Source organism: Heloderma suspectum, chromosome 4 (assembly GCF_057233095.1).
Source record: "Heloderma suspectum isolate Gila_16-S chromosome 4, 16-S_ref, whole genome shotgun sequence".
Lineage (NCBI taxonomy): Eukaryota > Metazoa > Chordata > Lepidosauria > Squamata > Helodermatidae > Heloderma > Heloderma suspectum.
Genome location: NC_139461.1, coordinates 36,087,124 through 36,113,575, shown reverse-complemented (window position 1 = coordinate 36,113,575; position 26,452 = coordinate 36,087,124). Strand labels below are relative to the sequence as shown.

Sequence of the window (26,452 nt, the reverse complement as noted above, 5' to 3'; positions counted from 1 at the left end):
AGCCTGACTGTCCTCTCACCATGGCAAGGGGTGCAAGCAAGATTCTTGAATTCTGCATGGGAACTTGAGTTTAAAATGTTTACTGCTTTCTTATGAATGGCAGAATATAATACATGCACATTCGCAAAATGCTTGGATCTTGATGAGGGCCTGTAGGTCACTGGTAGATAGGGATGGATGTGGCTCCTATCATCTGGGTTCTCCGGGTACCTGCCAAGCCTCCGCTCGCATGCTCCTGGACCCGCACCCCCCCCCCCCGCTCACCAAGCTGCCTGCACTCACACCAGGCCCATCCAGCAATCTCTGTGCCCACCATTTTGCGAAAAAAAGGCAGGCGCAGATATGCACACATTTGCTCTTCTGCAAAATAGCTCTGTGATTGGCCTACATATGCAAGATATACAGCTTTATTTTATAACTTGATTCATTCTCAAAAAGGTAAAATGACTATTTTAAAACAACTTGATAGGAAAAGGCTTCTAAATATATAAAACTGAGAAGCCTCAATTCCGTACCTTCTCCCTTATTCTATCTATATTCCATATTTCATCAGCATCGTTGTCTTTCACTTGGAACGTATTAAACTAATCACACATCTATAATATACTACTTTCAATCAGTCCCACAGTCCATTTTGTACTTAGAGTTGTAATGTAACATGGTTAATACTGTGGTATAGATAGGTTTCTATTAAGCCAATGAGCAGTTTGTTTTCTTCACTCTGTGTGTGTGTTCTTTTTGTGTATGTTTTGTTTTTGTTTGTTATTCTTTTGTGAACTGATTTGGGATTTGTTTCAAATGAGAAGCGATAAATACTGTTATTATTATTATTAACAATAATTATTATATTATTATTAACTTATCATTATTTTAAAAGCTAGAGTCACAGCACTTTGTCCAAAAGTATGGGTTTGCTTAAACCTTTTAATGTACAAAATTCAGGGCTGGAGAAAATGGAATGTTTTACTGGTCTGGTCTTATAAATAAGCTCTCAAAATTTACTAGGCAGCAAAGAAACAAAAACAAAATAGCCTGCTGGGGGATGGCAGAGCAGGGATGGAATTCTCCATCCTTCCTCTAGCAGCCCACTTGTTTTCTATACTGGGTGCATGGGTGGGACTGAGAGCTTGGCTAGATCCCTCACTCACCCACATGGAATTCTAGGCATTCACCTGCATGTATTGCCTGTGGCTACCAGGCTAACACTTTAATACAAGGCAGATCTAGTCCATCTATGTACTGTAACGCAGAGTAATGTGCTGTTCTTCATAGTTGCCAAGGCATTTTGTGGAATTGCATTTGACAGGCTGTCATACGTGTAAAGTCCCAGTTTATACAATTAAAATGGGTTAACTTCAGTGTTGTGTGAATGAAGTTCTGCTTACACAACAGAAATTTCCCTTGCTCTTCTTCCCTGTGCATCCCCAAATTTCTCCAGAGATTCCCCAACCCTCCGGAGCACATTTGGGGATCTGCAGGGAGGAGGAGAAATCTGTTCTTCTTGTCCTTTCTGTTCTGCTGGCAAACAGCCAGTGCTGGATGCGTCCAGTAAAAAAGTTGATATGTTTTCAGGTTTGGCAGGTTTATAACACAGAGTTCCTCTTTGCTTTATAGTGATGTTGATCAGTTATCAGTAAAAGATCTCTGCCACTTCAAGAAAATTACAAGAAGCAATACTGATGAAACGGACTCAAGGATGCGAGATACAGGGAATGATAGTGCCAGCACTGCTCCAAGAAGCACAGAGGAATCTCTTTCAGAAGATGTGTTTACCGAATCAGAACTTTCTCCAATACGGGAGGAGCTTATTTCTTCTGATGAGCTTCGACAAGATAAATCTTCTGGAGCCTCACTGGAATCTGTCCAGACAGTAAACCAGATTGGCGCAGAACATGTAGCAGTTACTTCAGACTCTGCTAATGTCCTTGCTGATGCAAATTCTAGTGTAGAACAGCCTTTGAATCATGACAGCAAGTCTGTTAGTGATACTGTGGGTTTGGAAGCAGTAGAGACAGTACTAAAAGGAGTTCAAGACACTGTAGGAGGAGCTACTGCTGATGCACAAACACAGCATGGCACAAATCTAAATGTTAGCACAGATCAAGGATCTGTGATGGAAAATATACCAGAAGGTCAGGAGTGTTTGCATTCTGAAGAAAATAATTCTAAAAGTGAGATTACAAATAAGGGAAAACTTGTGAAGCAGCCAACTCGAGATTCTGAAACAGATATCGAGGTGCTGCGGAAACTTTGGAAGAGCCATACTATGCAACAAACCAAACAACAAAGGGAGAACATGCACCAAGATTCACATAATGAAATGAAACACAAAGTGGCAACAGCAGATGGAGCAATAGAAGGTAAGAGTTTGATGTTAACAGAATATAAATAAACCACAGATGTTTTTCATTTGTTATAACAAACTACTTTGTATGTGTGGTTCAGAAAATATCTTCCTGTTGTTTTCCCAATGGAATTCTGACCTAGATGGATCATGTGTAGTATGAAATACCTGCCATCTTAAATATTAAATTCCTCTAGGAGATAAAGCCCCATGTTACTTTAACTAACAGTTGGAAATAACTCAAGGGGAAGTGGGTAGGGTAATATGGGAACTGTCCAGATATCCAATAGGGAAAAGCCATAGTGCAATGAAAGAACAAAGGAGTAAAAGTGAGAAGAAATGACAAGATTTCAAATGTTTTAATAAGATTAGTGTTGGAAGAACAAAACAGTATGTAAAGATAAAGTACCAAAGGACCCTTCAGAAAGAGAGTGAAGACATTTGAAGGAGTTTCAATACAGGGAGAAAGAGGCAGACAGCAGAATTTGGGACATAAGAAATGGTTTCATAGGAAAAAAGTTTCACATGAAAAGAACACTAACAATCAAGACTGAATAATGAGAGAATAACCAGGACTTTAGTTAGACGAGGAGAGAAGAACCAATTTTAGAACTATTAACAGTCTGACTTAGATCTACAGGAGAAAAGAGAACTGAAAAGGACATTCACATTTTTCAACCGGGAAGAATGGGTATAATTTGCAAAGGTTAAAAATAGATGAAAAAAGTAGACTTGAAGGAGAACATAATTTAGTTTTTAGTATAAGATAGCGAGAGGTCATCCAGCATGGCATAGCATAAAAGCAGAGACATTTGTAAGAGAAATCTGGGGAAGTGAACTAAAGGTGCATAATATTTAAAGTAAAACAGTTGGGAAAGTGGAATAGTGGTACCAAATCCCTAAGGTATATTTAAATTTGGATGAATTAAACTGTAAAACAGGGTGGCTGTACGAGCATCTGCTATAAGGGAAATGCATACATTGTATGCCAACTCTTGATCATGGCCATGAATACTTTGGAAGGCCTAGTGATTGGAGGACCACAGCATTTGTGGGAATGAACTATAAAATGCTGGGCAAAAGCAGTGGTCTGGCTCCCCAATGGTGCTTTATCCACCTACTTTTTATCAGAAGAAAATTTTATTTAGATCTCTTGTTTTTTATGTGCTATAGCACATTTTTTGTTTTTTATGTGCTATAGCACACTAAGTCTAATAAGGTAATTGGGCTAACAGTTAAATGTAATTTAAAAAATTGGAAGTCTTGGGCACACTTTTATTAAGAGATCCATGTGCAAGAGTAAGAAAATTTATTTTTTTACAGTGATACAATATCCCCTAACATCTTGCAATAACTGTTAAGAGCCTGGTTTTCCAAATAACAACTTCACCTTTTGCTTACCGTTTCAGAACGTATCAGCTGTAACTATTACTTAAGATTAGTAGGTGTGCGCCTTCATTTTTTCATCAAGTGCCTGCAATTTTCACATTATTTCACCTGTAAATACAACTATATTTAAATTAAATAATTATTTGTTGGATCTTTCTCAATATACTCTTGAATCATGTGCTGTAGTGGCCAGAGTGTTACTTTTAAACAGAGTAACAATAAACTTTAAAATGCATAACTTTTAAAAAGCATGGTTGACAGGCACCCCTTTAAAGAGGTATTCCTACCCTCAAGATGAAGCCCGATGTGTAGGCTTTTTTTATTCAGAACTATTGTTTATCTGCATATTTATCCAGTCATGCATTGCAGTCCTATACAGTTCACTCAGGAGTAAGCCCCACTGATTTCAGTTGGATTTACCCACTAGTAAGTGGACGTGAGATGTAGCTGTAATAAATATGAATAATGCCATTCAGTCAAGATTTTTAAAATAGGGTTTGAATCCTACTTTTGAATCTAGGAAATCCCAGTTTAAATTACTTCTCAGTTGTGAAGCTTGCAGGGAGTCTCTATGTCCTGGGTTAACCTACCCAAGAGGGTTGTTGCTAGGATAAATAGAGGGAATCTAATGTATGCCCTTTGACTTACTTGGATTAAAAATGGTAAAGTATGTTAAATTAGAAGTAAGTGTGTGTGTGTGTGTGTGTGTGTGTGTGAGAGAGAGAGAGAGAGAGAGAGAAATAGTAGTTTTAAGAATAATATGAGACAAAGCTTTGTTTCTTGTAGATGCCATAGTATAATGTCAATGGCACCGTTAAATGTCCTATTAAATAAAATAGAACTGATAGGTTACCTATTAACTAGCCGATCAAACGTGCCAAGCAAGATCTGGCATTTAATATCTTCTTTAATTAATGAAAGGTTCTCTAATGAAAGAGAAGAGAAGACATCGATTACACAAGTTCTTGTGTCTCAGAGTTGGCAAGCCAATGCGAAAAACGTTCGTATCACAGGCAAGTGCATCAATGCAGCAGTATGCACAGAGAGATAAGAAACATGAGTACTGGTTTGCTGTGCCACAGGACAGGTAAGATGGACTGTTTTCTCTGTAAATATAGTTATCATAGAGGAGTGCATTCTCACCTTTCCATTTTTAAATTACTGCTTTCTTTCAGTATACTAAGACGTTAATTACACTCTTCCACCAGACTCTGAAAGGCTTCAGCTACAGCAGGAAGTTTTATTGCACGTTGCCATGTCAGGTTTCTGACTTGATTGTATCATGTTGAGTATCATGTCAGGTGCATGCTTCTTATTGGGTAGTTTTACAAGCCACATGGTTTAGAATAATTCCAGTGAGTTTGGCAGTTCATCACAATTGTGACCCAGTGCAGTGGACGTACCTGGGATGTATAAACACTTGATTGGCAGGAAATCTGTTTCTCTGAGTACCTTTGGGATAGTCACTGGCCTAGCAAAGACAATTGTCCAAACCATAGTTTGAATGATTTGAAATTAACATGGACTCACACACTTCCATTCCTGTTTCAGCACAAGCCATAGTTTGCTTTGAGGTCTGAAGTATTGGACTGTGGCTTGTGCTTACTTTCCAAACCACAATTGCAAACATAGTGCAAAACATAGTTCATCAATTCAGACTTCAATGTAAACTGTATTTTTATCTATAAAGCAGCTAAAAATTTTCAAGGCATGTACAAAGGTTAAAAAAATGATACAGACTCTGCCCTCAGGCTTACAGTCTAAAAGACACAGTACAGAGGCAAAATGGTATGAGTAGGGAAAAGGAAAAAAAGCAAATTCAGGTACCCAAACCTTCCAATTAGGTAACTGTGATTTGTGCTAAACAAGCAATTGATAGTGAAGCCACTAACGAGATGGGACGACAGAGGATGCAAGCGTGCACTTCATTTTCATTAATCTTTTTTGAGGATTGCTTGAACTGGGCTACTGTCTCAGCCTTGATAAAAAATAGATGTTTGCCTCTTGATAGATGTTTGCCTCCCAAATTCCCAATCTCCACTAATATACTACTTGGATCTGAACTGACAGTGACAAGCCAGGAAAGAGATCTTGGGGTCATGGAAATCATGACCCCAGTATGCAACAGCTGGGAAAAATGTGAGTTCCATTCTAAGGATTATTAGGAAAGGTGCTGAAAATAAATAAACCTGTCTGGATGATAATGCCCTTATATGAATCCATGGTGGGGCCACACCTCAAATGCCCAGTACAGTTCACCCCATCTCAAAACAGATACTGTAGAGCTGGAAGAGGTACAGAAATGAGCAACAAAAATAATTAGGTGACTAAATCAAGGGTCCTTTCCTACAAGCATTTGGTGTGTCCCAATTTTTAAAAAAAGTATGAGTAAGGAAGCATAACATGCATGGTGTGGGGAAAGTGGATAGAAAGAAACTTCTCCCTCTTTTGTAATATAGAACTTGAGAGACATCCAGTGAAACTGATTGGCAGGAGAGTTGGGACAGAGAAAAGAAAGTAAGATAGTCACCAACTTAAATAGCTTTAAAAGAAGATTAGACAAATTCATGCAGGATAAGACTATCAATGGTTACTACGTATGATGACTAGAAGGAATCTCTAGGTCTGAACCAGTTCTAAAGTCAGAATGCCTCTCAATTACCAGTTTCTGGCAACAACGGGAGAAGGCTATTGCCTTCTGTTACAGACTGGGAGGGATGATGACTTTGCATACTGGTGGCCCCCTTATTTATAAGGGTTCCCCCCCAATAATTACTGATAGGCTGCCACCAGCCAGGATGAACATTCTGAAACATCCTTTTCTATCCAACTGCTTGAGGAGTTTTCAGCTGTTCTGCCAAATTCTCCTCCCTTCAGCTCAGCTCTAAGAAAAAATAAAAAGTGCTTGGGCTTTCTTTCTCAAAGCCCAGAAACACACAACTGACAAAAAATATTGTGAAAATCCTAAGAACACAAACGGTGGTTTTGTAATCATGCAGTCCTTTGTGCGGGGATGGTATATGAGAGAACATCTTGGCCTCTGATTAAATGTTATTTGGAAGGCTGTGAGTGAACTCTTATTTTTATGGTAATCTGAGTTCAGTAAAATCTGGACCCTTAGCAGAGTCTGCTGTTTTGTCCAATATCATGTAATAGCATCCATTTCTGATGTCAATAGTCTAGCTGGCAAATCAGAAATTTATTTAGTGGATGAACCACCTTCCCAATGACTCTAAACGTATATCTCAAAAGACTCAGCTGGTTTGAACCAGTTGGTCCATTATAAAAGGGAGCGTAAGTTTTGTAACCTATTGGGAAAGAAAGATGAAATAACCCTATTTAGGTGGCCCAGCGGGGTGCTAACATACCAGACACTGTTGAGCTACATCAGAATATAGGGGTTTATTACACCTTTGTATCACGTTTCTGGGTTTTCCAGAGGCATATAATTCGTCACTATGGAGAACAGGATGCTCCCTAGATAGGCATTAGGTGTAATCGATAAAAACATAAGGAAAGTTGTGCTGGATCAGACCTCCAGTGCAGCTGTAAGGAATTCAGACACTTCTGTTTCCATTTTAGACTAACTGCCACTTAGGAACATAGCATATGAACATAAGTGGCTGTGACCTGATGATGGTGTTGAAGGTGCTCAGTCTGCCACATGTAATCTCAAACCTTGCCCATCATAGCTGGTAAGAGCTAGCCAGAGGGGATTGACTGGGTGAATGCTTTCTTGTGGGAAGATGTTGTGTCTGTTACCTTGAAAGAGATTGTAGTATGCCCCCTCTCAAGGGGCCTTCCCTGGACCCAGAAGTGTGTGATAACCACCCCTCAGTTGCAAATATTCCCTTTTGGGGGAAGGTACTTGAAAGGGTGGTGGCTGGCCAGCTTAAGATGCACTTGGAAGAAGTTGATTATTTAGACCAATTTCAGTCTGGCTTCAGGCCTGGCTTCAGCGTGGATTTGGTTGTCCTGACTGATGACTTGTATTGGAGGGGGACAGGGGGGATGCAATTGTATTAATACTCTTTGATCTCTCAGTGGCTTTTCATGCCATCAACCATGGCATCTTTCTGGAGCAGTTCTGTGAGTTGGGAGCTAGAGGCACAGTATTACAGTTGTTCCATTCCTTCCTCCAGGGCTGTTTCCTGAAAGTAGCAATGAGGGACTTCTGCTTGGCCTCTGGGCAACTGTGCTGTGTGGTGCTACAGGGATTCATCTTGTCCCCTGTGCTATTTAATACCTTTATGAAACCATTGGGTGCAGTCATCAGAGGATTTGGGACAAGGTGCTTTCAATATGCTGATGACACCCAGCTCTCTTTCCATTGATATCTGGTGATGCTGTGCAGGTGCTTGATCAGTGCTTGGAAGGTTGGATGGGGACCAGTAAGCTGAAGTTGAGTCCTGACAAGACGGAGGAGCTCTGGATTGGTGGGTCCAGGAATTAGGGGAGTGGTCTGCTGTGGATGGAGTTGTACTCGCATTGAAGGAACAGATGTGTAGGCTGGGGGTACTCATTGATTTGACCATGTCACTTGAGGTTCATGTGGTATGGAGTACCTATTTCCAGCTCTGACTAGTTTGCCAGCTATGGTTGTTCCTGAACAAGGATAGTTTAGCTGCAGTAATCCATGCTCTGGTAACTCCCAGTAAGACTGTTGGAATGTGCTGTATGTGAGGCTGCTCTTGAAGATGCTTTGGAGATTGAAGCTCATGCAAAATACATCTGTGAGGGTGTTGACTGGTTCGGCAGCTTGAGACCATATAACATTGGTTCTTATAGAGTTGGACTGGCTGCCTATCTATCGCCGAGCCTAATTCACAGTGCCGGTTTTGATGTATGTAGTCCTAAATGGCTTAGGACCTATCTTCCTAAAGGAGTACCTCACCTGTATCTGTCAGGCTGGACTTTCTGACACATTCTGGCACCCTGACACAGGACACAAATAACAGCAAAACTCTTTATTGCAGCAGATCATGTTACACAGATCAGCTTTCCAGAGCTTGCGGCAAAGGTTACAGTGTTTATATAGACTCCTATAAATCAGATAGCCTTAGCAGAGGCTATTGGCATGTTGCTTTGTTCAAGAGAAAGTTCCAAGGCTAGAATGCACACACAGTCAAAGTTAAGAGTTCAAGTCCAGCAATAGATTCCAAGTCAGGATCTTAGCAGTATTCAAGGCAGACAACTTTACAGTATGTCCAGGCAAAAAAAGTGTTCTGGGCTGTTAAGACATTGTTCCCAGCAATGGCTCTTTGGTCTCTGCACCGGCTTACATACATGGGAGGGGCTGCTAGAGCTACCCTTCTGACAATCTATCCTGACAGGGGAATCTGATCTGTAAGCAAGCACTGTGTCTAAGAGTGTGGCTCTGTTCTGCTCTGTTTAGTTGATGCTTTAACCTGGGAAACACCCTTCCCCCGCGGAGTCTTCTTCCTGCTCAGTTCGCACAATCCCAGGCTATAAATTAGAGGCCTCACTCAAGGCCATTCTTGAAACTGTGGCTCAATAGGGAGGATCACCTTCCTTTGGCCTGCAATCAGATGGAAAGCTAGGCAGAGCTGAGCTCTCAGGCCTGAGCTTCCCACTACTGCACTGGGTTCTATATCATCCTGCTCTAACCCTGAATCAGACTTTGGCTCCAAAGCCATAGGGCCCACAGCTGTGTGTATGCTAGACCTGACAGTAGGCCCATGACTTGAGATCTGCTGGGGAGGCTCATTGGGTTGTACTATGGGTGTATAAAGTGCAGGCGGCAGGTGGCTTCCCATGGTGGCCCCCAAGAACCCCAGCATCTGATGCCACTGAAAAAACGGGAAATGTCTAAGGATGGCCTCTGTAGTTGCTGGATGTGAATTGGGATAGTTTATGTATTTGTGGGGAGCTTGGGTGGGGCAGTCCTGACTGATTGCCCCCAAAAGAATGCGGCACAAGTTGCCCACTCCTATTTTAAGCTGAAGGGTTTTGTTATATTGGAATGTATACAAGACAAGCAGTGAGGGGTGTGTGTGTGTGTGTGAGAGAGAGAGAGAGAGAGAGAGAGAGAGACTGTGCATGTTATATGTGATTGTGTGTGTGGCCCTTACCACTCCACCAGATACCCAGTGTGACCCTCAGGGTTGAAAAGGTTGTGTTATACCATCACCAAAGTCTGGACTTCTAGAACTCATAATAGTGCCTTCCTGGTGGTGGCATCCTGGCTGTGGAATGCCCCCCCCCCCCAGGTTAGACTATTGCCAACATTTCCAGTACCAGGCAAAAAGAATTATTTTCTGCCATTGCTTTTGCTTAACAATTGGGCCTATGTATCATTTGGGCGTATGTATATTGAATATAACACTGGGTGACTTTATGTATTTATAATGATAACATATATTTATATTGTGACTGCCCTGGGATCGTTTTACAGTGAAGGGCAGATCATAAAAACTTCATAAAGAAAGCAATATTGTTGTTGTTGTTCAGTCGTTCAGTCGTGTCCGACTCTTCGTGACCCCATGGACCATAGCACGCCAGGCCTTCCTGTCCTGCGCTCTCTCCCGGAGCGTGCTCAAGTTCATATTCATTGCATCCGTGATGCTATCTAGCCATCTCATCCTCTGCCGTCCCCTTCTCCTTTTGCCTTCAGTCTTTCCCAGCATCAGGGTCTTTTCCAGGGAGTTTTCTCTTCGCATTAGGTGGCCAAAGTATTGGAGCTTCAGCTTCATTATCTGTCCTTCCAATGAGCACTCAGGGTTGATTTCCTTTAGGATGGACTGATTTGACCTCCTTGCAGTCCAGGGCACTCGTAAGAGTCTTCTCCAGCACCACAGTTCGAAAGCATCAATTCTTCGGCGCTCAGCCTTCCTTATAGTCCAGCTCTCACAGCCATACCTTACTACTGGGAAAACCATAGCTTTGATTAGACGGACCTTTGTCGGCAAGGTGATGTCTGTGCTTCTTACTATGCTGTCTAGGTTGGCCATAGCTTTCCTCCCAAGGAGCAAGCGTCTTTTAATTTCATGGCTACAGTCACCGTCTGCGGTGATCTTGGAGCCCAAGAAAGTAAAATCTGTCACTGCTTCCATTTCTTCCCCTTCTATATGCCAGGAAGTGATAGGGCCAGATGCCATGATCTTCGTTTTTTTAATGTTGAGTTTCAAACCAGCTTTTGCACTCTCCTCTTTCACCCTCAACAAGAGGCTCTTGAGATCCTCTTCGCTTTCTGCCATTAGGGTGGTATCGTCTGCATATCGGAGGTTGTTGATAATTCTCCCGGCAATCTTAATTCCGACCTCTGATTCATCCAACCCGGCATTTCTCATGATGTACTCTGCATATAAGTTAAATAAGCAGGGTGACAATATGCAGCCTTGTCGTACTCCTTTCCCAATTTTGAACCAATCGGTTGTTCCATGTCTGGTTCTTACTGTTGCTTCTTGACCCTCGTACAGGTTTCTCAGGAGACAGGTAAGGTGGTCTGGTACTCCCATCACTTTCAGAATTTGCCAGAGTTTGTTGTGATCCACACAATCAAAGGCTTTAGCGTAGTCAATGAAGCAGAAATAGACGTTTTTCTGGAATTCTCTTGCTTTCTCCATGATGCAGCGAATGTTGGCGATTTGATCTCTAGTTCCTCTGCCTCTTCGAAACCCCGCTTGTACTTCCGGTAGTTCTCGGTTCGCATACTGCTGAAGCCTAGCTTGTAGGATTTTGAGCATCACCTTGCTGGCATGTGAAATGAGCGCAATTGTGCGGTAGTTTGAACACTCTTTGGCGTTGCCCTTCTTTGGAATTGGAATGTAAACTGACCTTTTCCAGTCTTGTGGCCACTGTTGAGTGTTCCAGATTTGTTGGCATATTGAATGCAGCACTTTAACAGCATCATCTTTTAGGATTTTAAATAGCTCGGCTGGAATACTGTCATCTCCGCTAGCTTTGTTGTTACTAATGCTTCCTAAGGCCCACTTGACTTCACTCTCTAGGATGTCCGGCTCAAGTTCAGTGACCGCATTATCATGGCTATCAGGGACATTCAGATCTTTCCTGTATAGTTCTTCTGTGTATTCTTGCCACCTCTTCTTAATCTCATCTGCTTCTGTTAGGTCCCTGCCTTCTTTGTCCTTTATCATGCCCGTCTTTGCACAAAACGTTCCCTTGAGATCTCCAATTTTCTTGAAGAGATCTCTAGTCTTTCCCATTCTGTTGTTTTCCTCGATTTCTTTGCATTGTTCATTGAAGAAGGCCTTCTTGTCTCTCCTTGCTATTCTCTGGAACTCTGCATTCAGTTGGCTATATCTTCCCCTTTCTCCTTGCTAAATCAGACCAAAGGTCTATCTAGTCTGGTATTCTGTTTCCACAGTGGCCAACAAGATCCGGATGAGAAGCCCACAAGCAGGACATGAGCACAAATAGCACCCTTCCATTTGTTTCCCCAGCAACTGGTATTGAGAGGCCTATTGCCTCCATTATAATGGAGGTAATGTATAGCCATCATGACTAGTAGTCATTGATAATCTTATCCTCCATGAATTTGTCTAATCCTCCTTTAAAGCAGTTCAAGTTGGTGGCCATCACCAGATATTGTGACAGCAAATTCCATAATTTCAATATGTGCTGTGTGAGGAAGTATTTCCTTTTATCTATCCTGAATCTCCCACCATTCAGGGACATTGGATGACCCCAAGTTCTAGTATTAGGAGAGTTAGAAAAAAACCTTCTCCCTATCCATCTTTTCTATGCATAAGTTTATATAACTCTATCACCTCTGTGGCCCCTTCCTTGCCTTTTTTCTAAGCTAAAAAGCCCCACGTGTTGTAATATTTTCTCATATGGGAATTGCTCAGAGATTTGACATTTTGGTTGCCCTTTTCTGTTCCTTTTCAGCTCTACAATATCCTCTTTGTGGTGCATTGATAAGAACTGTATCCTATGTGTTGTCCAGCAGGACTCCTCTTATGGTACAGGGTGGCTTGAATGTGAATAGTGATTTAAACACTTCATATAGTAACATAATGATCCACAGACAGGGGGTGGGAAGTAAGTTACTGGGGTGGAGAATAATGCGCCTGGTGCTGTAGAAATGCTTGTGCAACTCCTCTCCCTTGTATCAGTTTTGCCAGTCTGAAGATGTCCTGCATAAATAGTTGCGGAGTTGTTCTTAGTGCTACCTGGTTTTGTTTAGGGATGAATGGCAAAAAGATGGAGAAGAAGGAAACAGTTTATCCAGCAAGTTTAACAGGCATTGTTTTGATCAATTGGATTCTGTTGTCAATTGTCAATTGAATATTCTGTTAAAAGCTGTAATAAGTATCCTCTGAATTTTTATTTTAGTTTATTTTCAAAGAGAAAAGTGAATAAATGACCGTGAAAAGGTTTAGGCAATTATTACTTAAATAAATTCTCTCCAGCTTTTTGCAAGTCTGAAAGGTCGGTATTAATTTTCTCTTTCTCCTCTCTTAAAGGACTGAGCATCTGTATGCCTTTTTTGTTCAGTGGAGTCCAGAAATATATGCAGAAGATACCGGAGAAATAAGTAGAGAGCCTGGATTTGTCGTGGTAAAAAAAATCGAATCTGAAACTGGTGAGGATTTGGTTAATGAATCAACTGCTAAGGAGTGGGAGGTAGGTGCTTTTAAATGCTTCTTAAAGACTTTAGAAGGCACAGCTTTTGTTTGAAACACTTCAGCTTTCCATATAAAGAAGGTTCTTGGATAAATATAATTCAAATATTGCACAATAAGAGCTGTAAATATGTGTGTGTTCTGATCATTCAGTTGTTTAATTTTTATCATTCAAATTTTTGCTCTAACCTACCAGTCCAGGCAGCATTTAATGGGATATATTGTAGGCCAAACTGCTGTTCCATACATATGTGTGTAACATGTACTCTGTCACTCTTTAAACAGGAAAAGCCAGTTCAGGGTGAGGTGATTCGAAATTAGAAGCTTTTTATCCCCAGTAGCTTTTCTGCCACAGAAACTGCATTTGAGGAAGAATTAAGCACTCCTCGTGCTACTTCTCCTACCCCAGTCACTCACATCTACCCCACAGTCCTTTGCTGTTTAAAAAGTTCTGTCAGATTTCCATTACATGCTTTTTTTTGGCTAAAAGAAACTGATGAAGCATGTTATTGTGCAGAGAAGATATACATGTGGTTTTGTAAAACTTTACATTTTTTGCATCAACATGGGAAATACTTATACAAAAGGAAAAAATAGACCTGGATGTTCATTTGCTATTAGTTATCAGAGGCCTGAGAAACATCTACATTGTAAATGTAATAAGCAAAACATGATTGTTGCCTGGACTATTTTACCAGCATATTGTATGGTGTATATGAAAGTGCATAATTTTAACATATTACCTTGATTGTGCGTTCATGTCCTAAGCATATGTTCTTATGTGTTGCATAATATTGTCTGACTCAATGTATGTTTGAGTCATGCATGTACAGCTTGGCTCATATTTTAGTGATTGTCCAAAGGCTAATATTTGTTGTAGAGGTACCATTCTCAATGTAACAGTGTGTTTACTGTTGGATGTGCATCAGAATCTGCTGTATTTTTTTTTAATGGTTATGAAGTTGATATGCAAAATATGGGTGACGTAATTTGGCATCTCTGTGGAAACATATATAGAGTAAGCACAGTAAGAATAAAAAGCCACAAATTCTTTAGAATTAATTGTTTATATTTGATGTACATTCTTCAGTATTTTAAATGTTGTCAGTTCAGGAAAATAATTCTTCAGACTTAAATAGACTTTAAATAAAAAATCTCCATATTGCAGATATATATTTGCATACTTTGAGGGTATGAGCATTGGATAATTACTGAAAGTAAATTCATGAAGATCTCTGCAAAAATGTCAGTTTGTAAAAGTTAATATTTTACCAGGGCTGGACAGCTTGTGGCCACCCAGATGTTTTGGCCTACAACTCCCATAAGCCCTTACCATTGGTTACGCTGGCTAATATTTTACCAGGGCTGGACAGCTTGTGGCCACCCAGATGTTTTGGCCTACAACTCCAATAAGCCCTTACCATTGGTTACGCTGGCTAATATTTTACCAGGGCTGGACAGCTTGTGGCCACCCAGATGTTTTGGCCTACAACTCCCATAAGCCCTTACCATTGGTTACGCTGGCTACAGCTGTTGCTTGTTGTAGTTCAAAACATCTGGAGGCCCACAAATTGCCCACCACTGCTTTAGACCATGGACTCTTAAGTAACTTTCCCACTGGAGGTCAACTTCTTCATTTGCAATCTTTGGTATTCTTTGCAATGATCTTCATTTAAAATGGTTTGGCATGTGAAAGAAAGACATCTGCATTCCTCTCTAGAGACCAAAGTGGGCATTGTGGTATCTTTATCTATTAAGCAGACCATGCTGTTCCTGGAATAGTAGTACAAATAAAGAATTCTGGAGTCAACCATTTCATGGCTGTCTTGCAATCAGTAGGGTGTGTTTTACTTGAAGTGCGTGCCTTTGCTTTGGTTTATGTTGTGGAAAAACAACATTAATTCAACAGTGTGGGGAGGTTGTTTCGAATGCCAGAGTAGAAGAAATTTGCGCTGACAATATGAAAATGTGGTGTTCAGATACTGCTGGTGTGTGGATTGTGAAGGTGAAACATGCAGAAGAGCTAGCGTTAGGACCCTTTGAATATCTTTGGAATGCAAAGTGTACAAACACTTGAGCAATGCTATAGATAGTAGAGTTTCAGTGCCTTTGTTGCAGTATCTCTTTAAATAGCAACGTGGTTATTTATGACAGCAGTTTTTACTATGGTCTAATTTTTGGTAAAGTCAGTTTTCTAGAAAGCAAGCCTTGCTGTCAAGAGCTATGTTGTCAACAGAGACATAAATGCTTTCTGGTTATATGATAGAGTTACAGAGCAGTTGTCTTCTGCTCTGAAGAAGTAATTATTACCGTCTAATGCCTGAGGCTCTAGTTTATTTTGCAAATGTACCACAACTTTTAGCACTGTCCAGATGGAAAAAAGGAAGGGATGGACTTGAGTGATACAAGCCAACTGTTAAAGTAGCATATTGGAATTTAATTTTTCATAAACTTTTAATAATCTCTTTCTGTTTTGATATGTTCAGGTCGCACTTGATCGCACAAAGATGAATATTTGTATGCTGTTGGTTTTTATTTTAAACGGGTCTGTGGTATCTACTGCATTGTGTAAGAGCGTATCTTGGCACTTTTAACACTTATGTGTGTTGTGATCACATTGGCAAAAACCACACAGAATAACGACTAAACAAATGTGTGTGTATTGCATACTGTAGATAGACCTCAAATTGTTAAACATAATATGTTAGGAAGGGGTAAATAACAAAACTATGCAACCACAACCTTTATTGAAACTGTCTTTCCCACAAACTGTTCAGATGGATGCTCTACTCGTGTTAATAGTTTAATATCAGGCAAAGTGAACTGTGCTGGATCTTATGATTTTTCACAGAGGAGGAGCCATCATCTTATGGATTATCCCTCTTCCCAACATTAGGCAATGTTGTGAGTAGATCATCCACATTGCAATTTCTAGTGCAGGCCAAACAGTCCGCATAACATGTAGTATATGAAGCCAGGGGCTTGGCTGACACCAGGGGAGTGGATGCTCCTCCCAGCACTAGCCAAGTTCCTTTCTTTGTGCTGAGAGAGGCATGGAACTCTGTGCTTCTCCTAGCATGGAGAAAGGCAAAAAGGCTGCGGTGATCCTATCTGTGGGCATATTCAGCCTGCAGAGCATCTGGTAGGGTGGGAGGAATCTCCCCGCTCAGTTCTGGTTCTGCACCCCTTATGTATACAGTTTGAGCATACTAATTTTCTGAGTTGTTGGGTTTTTTCAGTAACTGCAAAGTTTACTAGTAGATTACAATAGCATAACCTTAAAATATGAACGTTGTGTCTAGTTCTTTAGTAAGCTGTTTGGAAGGAAGCACAGCATGTATTGATGCAGACAGTGAATGTAAAACATATTAAAAATATTAGCATTTAGATACTTTTCAGTAAAATGGACAATTTCAGTTGCTAAGAACCTTAGAATTTTTTCTTAATCTAGCAAACCTCACTGTAAATCAAGTTTGAGAATAACTTGTATAAGTTAGCCAAGGGCATAGTATTGACTAGCTAAAACCATGTATTTACATGTTAGCCGCAAATGTGTGTGTCCTGAAATAGGAATCCACAAAGTCTGGATACTATTTTTTATTTTCTGAGTATGCCTCTTCATGTGTCTCATTTCTATCAGACTTAGAGTAGTCAGACATAACAGGCAGGGAGTTCTGCAAAGTTAAACATGCCAAGGTCAAAAAATATGTTAACATGTTTGGAAGGGTTGACATAGGAGGGGTGAAATGAAGTGTGAAAGATCTTAAAGAAGCTTTATTTTTTACTATGCATGAATAACTTGTAAGCCATTCATTGCCTTATATCAATTTCGGGGACAGTGTTGACATTTTAAGAGTTTACAAGTTTTGTAAAAAAAAAAAAAGTATATGGTGTCAGAACTGTCAACTTTCCAGATTACTGCTCTCCTTTGGTATGTTACTTGTAAGATTGTTTGGAGTGACAATCCAAAGACTTCTTAACAATCAGCACTGATTAAATATTCCCATAACTTGTGTATGCCAGCCCTTTGATATAATTTATATCACTCCAGCTTGCATCTCTATAATAAAAAAGGATTATTTTTGTTTAGTTAATAATTTTTAAAATACCTGCTCAGCAGTTGGAGGAGCGGGTCTTTTCCTTCTCTGACTTTCTCCAGATGTGGCTTCTCCATTGATTCTTAAAATTGGTACCGCATTACTTTGTACCAAAGGGAGGCCAAGAAACTTCAATCCTTTCAAGGAGCATTGCATACAGCAGTAATAAATGTTATTGGTAATCTTAAAATATTTTTTTTGTAACAGACTTTAACAAAGTCACTTACCCCAGAGGCCCATACACTATCTTGGGTTTCAGATTGGCTATGTTGAAATTCGCAACATCATGTTTCTTGTAAAAACAACTTAGGTTTTGTAAATACAGACTTCAGCAGTGGGACACTGGTATGCATCTCTTCCTTGTAACTTGATAAAAGAAGATATCTTTAAATGTGGCACCCATCAAAATATATGCTAGATCCTAAACTGCTTGACTCTTAAAACGATGTGAATTCCCTGTGCCTCTGAATATTACCCTCATGTACAGAAAACAGCACTTCTAAGTATGTTGTCTTCTGTTAATGCCTGCCTAGGGCCATAGTCAGTGAAGTTACACTAACAAGTGAATTTCAAAATTTGGTGGAATATTATAATTTATTATATTGCCACTTGATATTAGATAATATCAAATATTGCCATTTGATATTAGAGGGCTTCAAGTGTATTTTATATAAAATGTATTTATGGCTTATAGGTGAAACTCTTGATATACTTAACAAAGCAATTGAGTTCTGTCTAGCATCGCAGTAGTGCATCATATTAACTTGCTCCTCTTGCCATCCTTGAGATTCTAGGTTTTATTGGACAATGAAATTTCCAAGCAGGATTGTCTGGAAAATCCTGGATTGTTTTCTTTCCATTCCTCATCTAGCTAGCAAAATGCCTGTCATGGTGGGTGTGTAGAGGAAAAGCCTGTCTATTGCAGGGCCTTTTGGCATGTCTGTGTCTGACTGGAATGAGGAAAACTTATGAACCAAGCCACAGTGTTTCTGTAGTTGTTTTATTTCTAGTCTCAGTTGCCCAAGAAATTCCCTTTCTTTCTTTCTTTCTTTCTTTCTTTCTCTCTCTCTCTCTCTCTCTCTCTCTCTCTCTGCCTCCCTCCCTCAATTTCACTAATATTTATAGCATTATTATCTCCACATTTAGATCTGAAAAACCTGGGGTGCAGTTTGCTCCATGACATTCAGAGCAAAGTTATCACCCCTAGCTATATAGATAAGACTTCCTTTTCTCTTTTGACATTTCTTTTCTCAAGTACTCAGATGCTTATCAGACATAAGAGCTAAGATGGTTAGCATACTATCAGCAATGTATGCTACTTAAAGTATATTTCCCTGTAAAAGCGGAGGTAAAAAAGACTGATCACAAATGTCTTCTGAGATTTCCTTTAGTAAAGTTGTGGTCACAGCAAAAAATAAATATGCTGAATTGCATGTGTAGTGGCAGTTTTCATTGAATGTTTTTAAATATGGATTATCAGTATTATGGGGAAAAATCTTGGAGGATACACAACTCTTTGTTTTAACACATTTCTCATTAGATTCAGAAAACCATGTCCTTTCTCTTTAAACTCGTTTGCTTTTTAAGCACTTCAGTGAACTGCAACCTCCCTTGAATATAGAAACCTTTCTCTTGTTCATTCATTGGGTAAGACACATCACAGTGATTATATGCTATTCACTGATTAGCTGTTCATTCTGTCAGTCAACTGTGTGCAACTAGCACGTTCTTCTGTCTCCTAGCAAGGCTCTGCTGTGCCTGGAATTGAAAGCAGGTAGAGGGAATGCTGGGGGGAAATTCTCATGTAAGGCTAAAATTTCTTTAACTACTTTTTCCAAAGGAAATGATTCGTTTCTGGTATGGCAAGAAAGGAAGAAAACATCACTCAATGAAAAATAAATATACCCTGGTAATGCCTTTGAGAAATATTGTTGCTATTGTTTTGGTAGTCATTTTGATGCTGCTGCCATGGCAAACAGTACTAGTCACTGCTTTTTATTGCAAGATTAATGGAAGAGTTCTAAATTTCAGGCAACTGCCACTTTCCAAAGATACTGTAATTCTGAACTATACTATTTTTACTTAAAAGTTGAACTTGAGCTTAAAAGTGATTTGGTTTAAACAGGAAAAATAATGGGTTGTAGATTCTTAGGGCAATGCCTGTTACGGAGTTTCTTGTAGTAACTTGCTTGTTCTTGTATATTGCAGTTCTTAACAAAATAAATTATTAATCTATAGTTAATAGATTTAAATAGCATGTAAAATGATTGTTTTACATGCTTCTCCAGATGTTAATATGAAATGTGGACAAATGTATCACAGGACCTTGTGTTGACTTGAGATTACTCTAGAGTGCAGGATCCAAAAATTCTTTAGCTTAATATTATCTGCTTTTAATTTTATACATTACTGTTCTGAAAATAATGCATAGGAAGCAATTAGTGCCACTTAGATTTTTAAAAGAATCATGGGGAAATGGAGGATGGTCACTATGTGGCTGTTTGGTCATTGTAGCTCAGTGAGTCCGCTATGTGACTGCCAGAAACAGCAAATAAACAGAATGAGCTTTCAGGTAACCTGGCACCAATACCATGCATTTCATGTTAGCAGATATTATAAAATGAATGGAATCTTCATGTGACTTGTATAAACTAATTAATCTTCATTTAGAGAAGTGTTTTCCCCACAGTAAGCAATTGCCCATTCGAACTGTATTTTTTGTCAAATACTATAGCTTCTCATTGGTATTTCAGGTTGCACCAACTAAACTGTAGAACCTGAAACTGTCTAAACAAGCCTTGCCCATCTTGGTGCCCTCCAGATATTTTGGATTCCAGTTCCTAGCATTCCTGACCATTGGCCATGCAGGCTGGGTCTGATTGGACTTGAAGTCCAAAGCTTCTGGAGGGTGGCCCAAACTGATTCTGTTTTTGTCAACCAGGAAATAACATTTTGATATATTTTGCTAGTAATTCACATCAGTTTGGACCCTCCCTCATTTGGTTATCGAGAAAAGAAAATTATGAACTGAAGGTTGCCTGGACATAATTTCAGGCACTGTCACTTGCATGCTACATCCCATGTTATTTTATTTTATTTTATTATTATTATTATTATTATTTTAGAAATAGACATGATAAAAAATTTCCAAGACTTGCCTAGAGGGCAGAACTTTAGATATATGTAAAGAAATTGTGTTTATGCATCTCTTTCTGTGAGAAGATGTTCCCAGTTACTACATTACAATTTGACACATAATTAAAAATAAAACTGGGTCTTCTGTTCCTTACAGCAAATTAAAGCCCATTATCCTCATCTCATTATGGTACATTGCTCCACTGGATTTAAACGGTGTTGTTGAGTGCTTAAAATGTGAGTAACTGGTTTAACTCCCCCAAAGCACTAATGATGTGAGTTAGCAAAATGAAGAATAAGCGCAGTGGTAGGAATAAGATAAGAAATAAGAATGTTGACTGGAATACTTCACATAGCTAAGATGTTTCTTACGGTCTGCAGGCAATGATGATAAACCAAAATTTTTGTATTACATTTTGAGTTTTGTGTGTGCTTATAATGAGAATATGATGACCTTGATACAGATCTGAAATTATTATAGTACAACACTGAACCAGCTGACACCAGAACAGAGGAAGTTTAGGTTTGCTTTTGTTGTTGTTATGAGGAGCACCCCCTCTCCATATAGGATTTCTGTAAAATTACTGTTCTTAACTCCAAGAATAGGCTTATTTTTTCATTCTAATTCTGATCTTATCTGAAACATTTTAGTGACTGGTTTTAAACTGTGTGGCCATGTTAATTCACTTTGCTTGTTTCAGTATTGTGTCTTAACTGGGATATTTTTCACTGGTTTACTACATCCTCATTTTCATACATAGATCACATGGTTGTGTGGAGGGAGGCAGAGTGTTAAGCAGTGAGGTCAGAGAGAAATAAAACCCAAAAAGTACAGAATATGAAAACTATGTTTATAAATGAATGTAAAATCGCTAGTGAGCATTCACAAAGCAGTGTTGATAACACGAAGATCCTGGCTTGGGTAAGCTAATGTAGTGGAATAAAAACCCGTTACCTCAGTTCAGGCCAGAATGGACGTTTTTAATACGTTGCAATTCAGTAGTTTCATGCTAGAGTCATTGAAGTTCTGAAGTCCCTTTGCTGAAGAATGACTACTTTAAGGTTGATTAAAAAGGGTGTCCTGGCAGGCTGAAGGTTGTTCTTTCTAATTGCAGATTTGTGTACTCTTGTGTCCGACTCTTCGTGACCACATGGACCATAGCACGCCAGGCCTTCCTGTCCTGCGCTCTCTCCCGGAGCGTGCTCAAGTCCATATTCATTGCATCAGTGATGCTATCTAGCTATCTCATCATCTGCCATCCCCTTCTCCTTTTGCCTTCAATCTTTCCCAGTATCAGGGTCTTTTCCAGAGAGTTTTCTCTTCGCATTAGGTGGCCAAAATATTTGAGCTTCAGCTTCAGTATCTGTCCTTCCAATGAGGACTCAGGGTTGATTTCCTTTAGGATGGACTGATTGGACCTCCTTGCAGTCCAGGGGACTCGTAAGTGTCTTCTCCAGCAACACAGTTCGAAAGCATCAATTCTTCGGCGCTCAGCCTTCCTTATAGTCCAGCTCTCACAGCCATATGTTACTACTGGGAAAACCATAGCTTTGATTAGACGGACCTTTGTCGGCAAGGTGATGTCTCTGCTTCTTACTATGCTGTCTAGGTTTGCCATAGCTTTCCTCCCAAGGAGCAAGTGTCTTTTAATTTCATGGCTACAGTCACCGTCTGTGGTGATCTTGGAGCCCAAGAAAATAAAATCTGTCCCTGCTTCCATTTCTTCCCCTTCTATATGCCAGGAAGTGATGGGGCCAGATGCCATGATCTTCGTTTTTTTAATGTTGAGTTTCAAACCAGCTTTTGCACTCTCCTCTTTCACCCTCAACAAGAGGCTCTTGAGATCCTCTTCGCTTTCTGCCATTAGGGTGGTATCATCTGCATATCTGACGTTGTTGATAATTCTCCCGGCAATCTTAATTCCGACCTGTGATTCATCCAACCCGGCATTTCTCATGATGTACTCTGCATATAAGTTAAATAAGCAGGGTGACAATATGCAGCCTTGTCGTACTCCTTTCCCAATTTTGAACCAATCGGTTGTTCCATGTCTGGTTCTTACTGTTGCTTCTTGTCCCTTGTACAGGTTTCTCAGGAGGCAGGTAAGGTGGTCTGGTACCCCCATCTCTTTCAGAATTTGCCAGAGTTTGTTGTGATCCACACAATCAAAGGCTTTAGCGTAGTCAATGAAGCAGAAATAGACATTTTTCTGGAATTCTCTCGCTTTCTCCATGATCCAGCGAAAGTTAGTGATTGGATCTCTAGTTCCTCTGCCTCTTCGAAACCCAGCTTGTACTTCCGGTAGTTCTCGGTTCGCATACTGCTGAAGCCTAGCTTGTAGGATTTTGAGCATAACCTTGCTGGCATGTGAAATGAGCGCAATTGTACGGTAGTTTGAACACTCATTGGCGTTGCCCTTCTTTGGAATTGGAATGTAAACTGACCTTTTCCAGTCTTGTGGCCACTGCTGAGTGTTCCACATTTGTTGGCATATTGAGTGCAGCACTTTAACAGCATCGTTTTTTAGGATTTTAAATAGCTCAGCTGGCATACTGTCATCTCCGCTAGCTTTGTTGTTAGTCATGCTTCCTAAGGCCCACTTCACTTCACTCTCGAGGATGTCCGGCTCAAGTTCAGTGACCGAACTATCATGGCTATCAGGGACATTAAGATCTTTGCTGTATAGTTCTTCTGTGTATTCTTTCCAGCTCTTCTTAATCTCATCTGCTTCTGTTAGGTCCCTGCCTTCTTTGTCCTTTATCATGCCCGTCTTTGCACAAAACGTTCATTGAGATCTCCAGTTTTCTTGAAGAGATCTCTAGTCTTTCCCATTCTGTTGTTTTCTTCAATTTCTTTGCATTGTTCATTTAAGAAGGCCTTCTTGTCTCTCCTTGCTATTCTCTGGAACTCTGCATTCAGTTGGATATATCTTCCCCTTCTCCCTTGCTTTTCGCTTCCCTTCTTTCCTCAGCTACTTGTAAAGCCTCATCAGACAGCCACTTGGCTTTCTTGCATTTCTTTTTCTTTGGGATGGATTGAGTTGCTGCCTCCTGAACAATGTTATGGACCTCCGTCCATAGTTCCTCAGGCACTCTGTCTATCAGGTCTAATCCCTGAAATCTATTCCTCACCTCCACTGTATATTCATAAGAGATATGATTTAGATCATACCTGAGCAGTTTAGTGGTTTTCCCTACGTTCTTCAATTTAAGCTGAAATTTTGCAAGAAGCAGCTCATGATCTGAGCCACAGTCAGCTCCAGGTCTTGTTTTTACTGACTGTATGGAGCTTCTCCATCTTTGGCTGCAAAGGACATAATCAGTCTGATTTCGATATTGACCATCTGGTGATGTCCGTGTGTAGAGTCGCCTCTTGTGCTGTTGGAAAAGAGTGTTTGCTATGATCAGCGTGTTCTCTTGGCAAAACTCTATGAGCCTTTGTCCTGCTTCATTTTGTACACCAAGGCCATGCTTGCCTGTTATCCTGGTGATTTCTTGACTTCCTACTTTAGCATTCCAATCCCCTATGATAAAGAGGACATCTTTTTTTGGTGTTAGTTCTAGAAGGTGTTGTAGGTCTTCATAGAACCGATCAACCTCAGCTTCTTCAGCCTCAGTGGTTGGGGCATAGACTTGAATTACTGTGATGTTGAATGGTTTGCCTTGGATTCGTACTGAGATCATTCTATCGTTTTTAAGATTGTACCGCAGTACTGCTTTACCCACCATTTTGTTGACTCCATTTCTTCTGAGGGATTCTTGCCCACAGTAGTAGATACGATGGTCACCTGAATTAAATTCGCCCATGCTTGTCCATTTTAGTTTGCTGATTCCCAAGATGTCGATGTTCAGTCTTGCCATCTCATGTTTGACCACCTCCAGCTTACCTTGATTCATTGATCTGACATTCCAGGTTCCTGAACAATATTGTTCTTTACAGCATCGGATTTTCTTTTCACCACCAGACACATCCACAGCTAAGTGTCCTTTCGTCTTTGGCCCAGCCACTTCACTCTTTCTGGCGCTACTTGGAAATACCCTCTGCTCTTCCCCAGTAGTATATTGGACACCTTCCGACCTGAGGGGCTCATCTTCCAGCGTCATATCTTTGAGCCTTGTGATACGTTCCATGGGGTTTTCTTGTCAAGAATCCTGGAGTGGGTTGCCATTTCCTTCTCCAGTGGATCCCATTTTGTCAGAACTCTCTGCCATGACCCGTCCGTCTTGGGTGGCCCTGCACTGCATAGCTTATGGTTTCACTTATGAGTTACGCAAGCCCCTTCGCCACAACAAGGCAGTGATCCATGAAGGGGATTCATTGCCTATAGCTCCTGGCTAAAACCATTCCATTGTATTATCAATAATCTACAAGTGTTAATTACCTTACTAATTCTTACAGAGATGTTCAGACATGCTGGTTCTCTGTCCACATGTAGTTATGCTTTATGTTTTTGTTGACATTACCCTGACAACTTGGCTCAAGAATCCATTTTGTTCTAGTAGCAGCGGCAGAACCATAGACATGGAAGACCACCAAGAACAAGAATAACGTCATGGTTGGTTGCAGAATGGCCAGAGTAATTTCTTTATCTACTTCTTCCATTGGTTAGATTAAAGAAAGTTGCTCCCATGGAGCTACAGAAAGATGCAAGTGCCTCCTGTCTTCCAAGTCCCCAGCCAACCAGCCCACAATGGTACCTTTAAGTTGGCCAATCCAGAGACTTGGCAAGGAAATATGTCCCAGTCCTGTAGTGTTTCCATCCACCAGACAGGTCAGGTTTAGATACCACTTGGGCACCCTTTGTGATACCTTTTGTTTTATATACCAGTAGTAAATTAACTGTACTTCTAGGGGTATATAGCCAGCTAGCCTTAACTAAATCAAATAGCTAGGAATTTCCCTGAGTTTACCTTTCATTAGAGTCAGACTATTGTTCTCTTGTTCTTTCCTATCCTCGGAGCTCTTGAGTCCGTTGTACTCTATGCTTTCAAGCCTATAACCGCCCTCAAGTCTGGATGCCAGTAGCCTTCTCTCATTGTTGCACCCAGTAGCTGGTATTCAGTAGCATACTGCTTTTGAACATGAAGGTTCCATAAGCCATCATGGCTAATGTCCATTGATAGCCTCATCATCCATCAATTTGTCTAAATTGTCCCCTTTTAAAGCTTAATGCCCATTGATAGCCTTTTTTGTTGTTGTTTATTCGGTCAGTCGCTTCCGACTCTTCATGACTTCATGGACCAGCCCACGCCAGAGTTTTCTGTCGGCCGTCGCCACCCCCAGCTCCCCCAAGGTCGAGTCCATCACCTCCAGAATATCATCCATCCATCTTGCCCTTGGTCGGCCCCTCTGCCTTTTGCCTTCCATTTTCCCTAGCATCAGCATCTTCTCCAGGGTATCCTGTCTTCTCATTATGTGGCCAGAGTACTTCAGTTTTGCCTTTAATGTCATTCCCTCAAGTGAGCAGTCTGGCTTTATTTCCTGGAGTATGGACTGGTTTGATCTTCTTGCAGTCCAAGGCACTCTCAGAGTTTTCCTCCAGCACCACAGTTCAAAAGCATCTATCTTCCTTCGCTCAGCCTCCCTTACGGTCCAGCTCTCGCAGCCATAGGTTCCTACGGGGAATACCATTGCTTTAACTATGCGGACCTTTGTTGTCAGTGTGATGTCTCTGCTCTTAACTATTTTATCAAGATTTGTCGTTGCTATCCTCCCAAGAAGTAAACGTCTTCTGGTTTCCTGACTGCAGTCAGCGTCTGCTGTAATCTTTGCGCCTAGAAAGACAAAGTCTGTTACTGCCTCCACGTTTTCTCCCTCTATTTGCCAGTTATCAATCAAGCTGGTTGCCATAATCTTGGTTTTTTTGAGGTTTAATTGC

At 40.5% G+C, this 26,452-nt stretch overlaps 1 protein-coding gene across 11 annotated transcripts in view; it reads left to right on the top strand.

Annotated features, from left to right (window-relative positions):
- The window catches only part of OXR1 (oxidation resistance 1), a 94,232-nt gene that overhangs the window by 36,570 nt on the left and 31,210 nt on the right, over window positions 1–26,452 (top strand). For 8 of the 11 annotated variants that reach the window (XM_084848950.1, XM_084848946.1, XM_084848945.1 and 5 more), the window contains 3 exons: window positions 1,615–2,360; window positions 4,655–4,820; window positions 13,183–13,346. In XM_084848950.1, the coding sequence (XP_084705076.1) occupies window positions 1,615–2,360; window positions 4,655–4,820; window positions 13,183–13,346 (1,076 nt within the window). Of the gene's footprint in view, window positions 1–1,614; window positions 2,361–4,654; window positions 4,821–13,182; window positions 13,347–19,278; window positions 19,348–26,452 lie in introns of all 11 variants that reach the window. The other 3 variants (XM_084848948.1, XM_084848947.1, XM_084848956.1) reach the window with 2 other exon arrangements.